Source organism: Sinocyclocheilus anshuiensis, unplaced genomic scaffold, assembly GCF_001515605.1.
Source record: "Sinocyclocheilus anshuiensis isolate Anshui unplaced genomic scaffold, SAMN03320099.WGS_v1.1 scaffold333, whole genome shotgun sequence".
Taxonomy (NCBI): Eukaryota; Metazoa; Chordata; class Actinopteri; order Cypriniformes; family Cyprinidae; genus Sinocyclocheilus; species Sinocyclocheilus anshuiensis.
In genome coordinates, this window is record NW_015539871.1 from 1,104,215 (window position 1) to 1,110,371 (window position 6,157).

At 32.5% G+C, this 6,157-nt stretch overlaps 1 protein-coding gene and 1 pseudogene across 1 annotated transcript in view; one reads left to right on the forward strand and one right to left on the reverse strand.

The window, feature by feature from the left end:
• Positions 1 to 2,199, forward strand: part of LOC107685210 (ubiquitin-associated protein 1-like) — a 16,884-nt gene extending 14,685 nt beyond the window's left edge. The window contains exons 5-6 of the mRNA XM_016481722.1: positions 1,242 to 1,343; positions 1,883 to 2,199. Of these exons, the coding sequence (XP_016337208.1) occupies positions 1,242 to 1,343; positions 1,883 to 2,017 (237 nt within the window). The 3' untranslated portion in view covers positions 2,018 to 2,199. The remainder of the gene's footprint in view (positions 1 to 1,241; positions 1,344 to 1,882) is intronic.
• A 3,178-nt stretch (positions 2,200 to 5,377) lies between these two features.
• The window catches only part of LOC107685226 (kelch repeat and BTB domain-containing protein 13-like), a 4,939-nt pseudogene continuing 4,159 nt past the window's right edge, over positions 5,378 to 6,157 (reverse strand).

The following is a 6,157-nucleotide window of genomic DNA, read 5'->3' on the forward strand; positions in this document are numbered from 1 at the left end:
GCTTGAAAGATCAAAGACAATTTTTAATATAACTCCGACTGGATTCGTCTGAAAGAAGAAAGTCATATACACCTAGGATGACTCGGGGGTGAGTAAAACACAGCCTAATTTTCATTTTTGGGTGAACTAACCCTTTAAGTACTAAATAAACCAATAAATACAATTATAAACTAATAAAAAATAATCAAATCTGTGACATTTTAAAAAACAAATTACAAAAACACTGAACAAAAGTAAAAAAAACAAAAACGAACTAAATTGAAAGTGGAAACAGAAAGTCTTAATTCAAAATATTAACAAAGTTGTAAAAGAATATCAATGATAATAAAATATCTCTCAATCTTGTGTGTGGTTTGGCGGCTGGTAGAAAGAATGATGTCTTATTAATTAATTTTTAAATATATAATAAATTAAATACTTGTTTGTAACTAATATGTTTATTAAATGAATAATAATAATAATAATTATTATTATTATTGCTGTTGTTATTTTTTAAAGCAATGTAAAATATTGCATTATTATTGTTATTATCATTAACTTCAATTAGTTTATAAATAATAATAATAATAGCCACAAAAATAATATTTATTTATTTATTTGATAATAAATGCCACTTTTCTCATCTTATGAGTGCATTTCTACCAATAATGAAGCATTGTCGTCATTAGGAATTACTTGAATTTGTTCTAGATCATTGGATTCCTTGAAAGCCCTTGAAGCGATGTGACGATGTGTCTGTGAAGTCACTGACTGACCAGCGAGACCTGATTAATTTATATTCAGCTGTATCCTCAGTTGCCCAGTGAGCCGCTCAGCATGACATCAGACAGCTGCTTGGGACGGATGATCAGATTTGAATCAACAAATCTCATCTTGTTACACAGATTAATCAGACCAGCCGCTCCTCTCTCTTATCCACCGCTTGGCTTTCCGTCCACTCTGAGCCTGACATCCAGTCTTATCATGAATTATGATAGCTCACATTCATCTAATGATCTTTCAGAAGTCCACAGCTATGATGACGTACTGTTGCGTCAACAGTGTGCTTGATAACCGGATCAGTCGATAAACCAATGCTCCCCAAAAGTCCATTAGAACTCGACCTGGCCTTGTTTTCATGAAGCGTTCGAGAATCTCAGAGGGCTTTTCTTCAGTCACGTTCCTGCAGTTAAAGTGATCCATGATGTATTGTGTTTGTGTTCATTTACAGTATGAAGGATTGTTTATTTGTTCTCTTGCAGATCTTGAGTTATATGGTGGCGTGTGATCGGTTATGTGAACTCGGCTATGATGAAGCTCAGGTTGAAGAAGCACTTGAGATGTTTCAGAATTGTGAGTCCAAGGTATGTATGTATTTATATGACTTTTTTTTATGTGCTACCACAAATCAGTCTCTTATGCTCACCAAGGCTGCATTTATTTGATAAAAAATACAGTAAAAACAGTAATATTGTGAATGTTTACAATTCAAAATAACTGTTTTCTGTTTGAATATAGTTTAACATATAATTTATTGTTGTGATGCAAAGCTGAATTGTCAGCATCATTACTCCAGTCTTCAGTGTCACATGATCCTTCAGAAATAATTCTAATATGCTGATTTGCTGCTCAAGAAACATTTCTGATTATTATCAATGTTGAAAACAGTTGTGCTGCTTCATATTTTTAAGAAAACTTTGAGAATTCTTTGTTAAATAGAAAGTTGAAAAGAACAGCATTTATTTGAAATAGAACCTTTTGTATCATTAAATGTTTTTATTGTTACTTGTCATCAATTCAGTGCATCCTTGCTGAATAAAAAGTATTGATAATACTATTTTTACCAACCACAACCCTTTGAATGTTAGTGTATATTGTAACCTTATTCGTTCTGCTATTTTAGGCTGAGGAGTTCCTTCACCTTCTTGCTCAGTTTCATGAAATGGGCTTCCAGCAGAACGCCATTAAAGAGGTTCTTCTGGTGCATGAGAACCACAGAGAGCGAGCGCTGGAGGAGCTCATGACCCGCGTGGCCTGATCCCATGCGTGTTATGATGCAGTGAATTAGCTGCGATCATGGTTTGTGTGTTCACCGAGCTTGTATAGCTGTTGCTTGTTTATCATATGCTGCTCTGTGTTTATTCGTTGCGCATTCTTGACATGTGTTGAGGCCTTGGGGAAAAGCACAATTTGACAGTCGACACAAGAGAATGACTCTGCAACAACACGCTTTTATAGTGTTTTCCGTAGCAATCAAACTTTTGTGGCTTTATTTATTGAAATGTAAACCATTGGTATTTATTATGTTAATTTTCTTCGTGGAATTCATACAATTATTAAACTTTTTAAAATGCATTATAATTGTTAAGCCATATATATATATATATATATATGGACACTTTAACATCATATTCATCTTTCCAGTTTCTATATGGTGCCTCCATTTACTTACAACTGAAAACCCCAAGGTGAGACAGTGTAATCTGCACTAGTTCTGGTTTGTATTTATCTAAATGTTGTTGTCAGCCGAACCTTTGACATAATATATATATATATATATATATATATATATATATATATATATACTTGAATTACCCCTTAAGTTAATATATCAATAATTGAACAACACATTTGCATATTTATGGTGCTCTGATGTTAGTTAATGGTCAAATGACATGCAGGAAAACAAATAAAATATTTAATCATTTTGTGTTTTATTTGGGTTGTTTTTATTTTGTAATCAAACAATATATTGTGACTATTTTGGCATATATTGCAATTGTTACTGCGATATGATAAACATTTCATCTCATAAGAAAATGTCTCATGCTACTGCTAAAACATCCAGGCAAAAAGAACCAGGAGACATTTTTATCATTTTCAATGATAAAAATAAAACTATTGTTTTTATATTATTATTATTTTAACTAATTATATATTTTTTAAAAATCTGACAAAAATATAAAGGTAAACAGAACAAATAGACAATTTCAGTGATAAAAAAAAAGCTATTTGTTTTTATTATTATTATTATTTTAGGACAGAAGTATATTATTGTAATATTACAATATTAAAATAAACTGAATATTTGATCATTACTTGAAATGGTTTTGTGACAATGATACATTTTAATTACATTTTTAATTATTACAATTCATTTTGTAATTTTTAATTACAATGCTAATTTACAATTTTAAATTAGAAAATGAAATTATGCAAATGAGATTGAACTCATTTTAATTTAATAATTGCGCTAAGCCATTCATCGCAATTTCAGTTTTGTTTCGATTGCAGCCTTATTCATTTTCTTCAATTTTTCATTATATGGATTCAATTCATTATTAGCTTTTCATCAACTCACAAACCCTCACCGACCCTGATGTAATGTATAGAAATATTTTGTGTCAGACAATATAGATGTAATAAATGATTTACTTACAAATGGTTCAGTTTGTTGCAGAGCTCCAGCAATGGCATTGGGAACCTACCTAAAAAAATATTTGTGTTTGGGTGATGCATTTGCACAGATGACCACTGTAAACAAAAAAATGACTATTCAATATGAAATGTCAGTCAAATATTTGGAAGAAAACCCATATCTAAACAATAATACCCATGTCTCATGGTTCTTGTTTCAGAAAAATAACTGGTATTTGTGAAATCTGTGTGAGGTCAACACATGCTTTCATTTGTCAGTTTCACTTTGGTACTTGTGAACATTATTATATGGCAAAGTTCCTTCCTATAAAATGTTACCTTCAGTGTTAAACAACTGCCAGACATCATGAGCGAATAGCAAAGTCCTGCCAAGATCTATAGATTCTGTTGTTAGGCTGCCAGAGGTTGGACACAATGTTTTCATTTTGGTAACATGATTAGTTATCAGTGTGTCTTCAGGTTCCCATGTAATGAGAGGACCTTCTACAATAGTTATGAGAGCTTGCAGGAATGTCTGGATATGATTCGAGTGTTTGAACAGTCAACGAGTCGCCACACTGTTACACTCTTACCACTTTTATGAGGTCATAAATTATTGTATGAATAAAGTATAATTTCTGATGATCATGTTTCTCCTCCCAGCTGATCTTAAACTTTCTCTCACAGTCTTCAAGGTTCTGCACTCTTTCCTTGTGGCCTTATCTGACCCCGGCACTTCTGGTATGGGTACACCAGGGACTGAGTTTTACAGATGGCGTGTTTGATATAAAAACAGGAAATGTTTCTATATTTTGGTCTCATGTGGCCATGACAACATATACTGTAATGACCATCAATCATGTGTAATACAGTCAGGAAGATTTATAGGGCCTGTTCGTTTTCCATTAATCACATCTCACATTTGCCTCCAACTGATCTGTGATGTTCTGGCAGTGTGTGAATGGTTAAATGTTAATCAGATTTAACACAAAATAAGCTGCGGTTCACTAATCGAATGGACCGATTAGAGGAAGGAAAGAGAGGCTTGAAATTTTGCACTAGTTGCACAAAGAACAATGTAGGTTTGTAAGGTTGAATACATATACTATTGCGTAAAGAATTACTGATAGCCATCTTTTATTTCCAAATATGTGAATTACCTCTCAAAAGTTTGGGGTCAGTATGAGTTTTTGCATTAAATTGATCAAAAGTAACATTTAAAAAGTGACATTTATCTTTTTCAAATAAATGTTATTCTTTTGAACTTTCTATTCATCAAAGAATCCGTAACAAAAGAATCATGGTTTCCACAAAAATATTAAGCAGCACAACTGTATTTAACATTAATAATATATCATTCTTGCCCAGAAAATCAGCATATTAGAATGTTTTCTGAAGGATCGTATGACACTGAAGACTGAAGTAATGATGCTGAAAATTAATTACATTTTAAAATATATTCAAATAGAAAACAGCTATTTTGAATTGTAATAATATTTTACAATATTGTTTTTTATTGTATTTTTGATCAAATAAATTCAGTCTTAATGAGCATAGGAGACTTCTTTGAGACTTTTGAACAGTATAATAGTGCATAGTAAAAAGAAATAGCCTACTGAAAAGTAAATTAATTAGAATTTTTTATTCATTTGATATCCAGTACAAGTGTAAATGTTTATAAATTGGGACTGCAAATATTACATGAGGATAATTCCTCTCTGAAATATTATTTCAAGAAGGTTATGAGCTTTTACGTCTTTTTTTAACTTTTGAGCAGTATGACATTTGTTGTGACAGGTCCTACACATCTACAAGCAGCCACTTACCTCATTTTTTTTTTTTTTTTGAGGTAATAATACAAAAAATGCAACCTTTCTCTTTTGCTGCCAATTAAAATATTTGAGGCACTAAACTAATGTCAAATTAGGTGAAATTCTAGGAATCCGTTGTTACGTAACATTTACCGCTATTATTAATAAACTCAGTCAACACGATGTACAGAAGCACTTGAGCTGAGGCCAGAGGAGATCTCGACTCCATTATCTTTCTTTTGTAAAAGCATTCTGCTTTGCTTTGGCAGTCTCAAGAGGAACGTCCACATGGAGCCGATTTTTGATAATCCAGTCATTTGTTTTTTCGTCATCCATTTATTTTCCTCGATGCCGTATTCCACCGTCGCTCTGCGGTTCACTGTGAACACAGAGTCGCCTCACACTACTGCGGTAAACAAAGGCACCTTACTGTTCTCGTACTGCCCGGGCATGGTCGTCCACTGACCTGAGGTCAGATTGTAACAATTACATTTACATCTACATTTAGTCATTTAGCAGATGCTTTTATCCAAAGCGACTTTCAAATGAGGACAATGGAAGCAATCAAAATCAACAAAAGAGCAATGATAAGCAAGTGCTATAACAAGTCTCAGTTAGCTTAACGCAGTACACATAGCAAGGGTTTTTTAAATTATATAATAAATAAAAAGAAAACAGATAGATTAGAAAAAGAATAGAGCAAGCTAGTGTTAGAGGCCTTTTTTTGCTTTTGTTAATAGTATAATAAATAAAAAGAAAACAGATAGAATACAAAAGATTAGAAAGCTAGTGTTAGTTAGTTTTTTTTTTTTTAAGAATAGAATTAGAATAGAGAGTGCTAGAGTTAGAGGGTCAAAGAAAGATGGAAAAGATGTGTTTTTAGCCAATTCTTGAAGATGGCTAAGGACTCAGCTGCTCGGATTGAGTTGGGCAGGTCATTCCACCAGGAG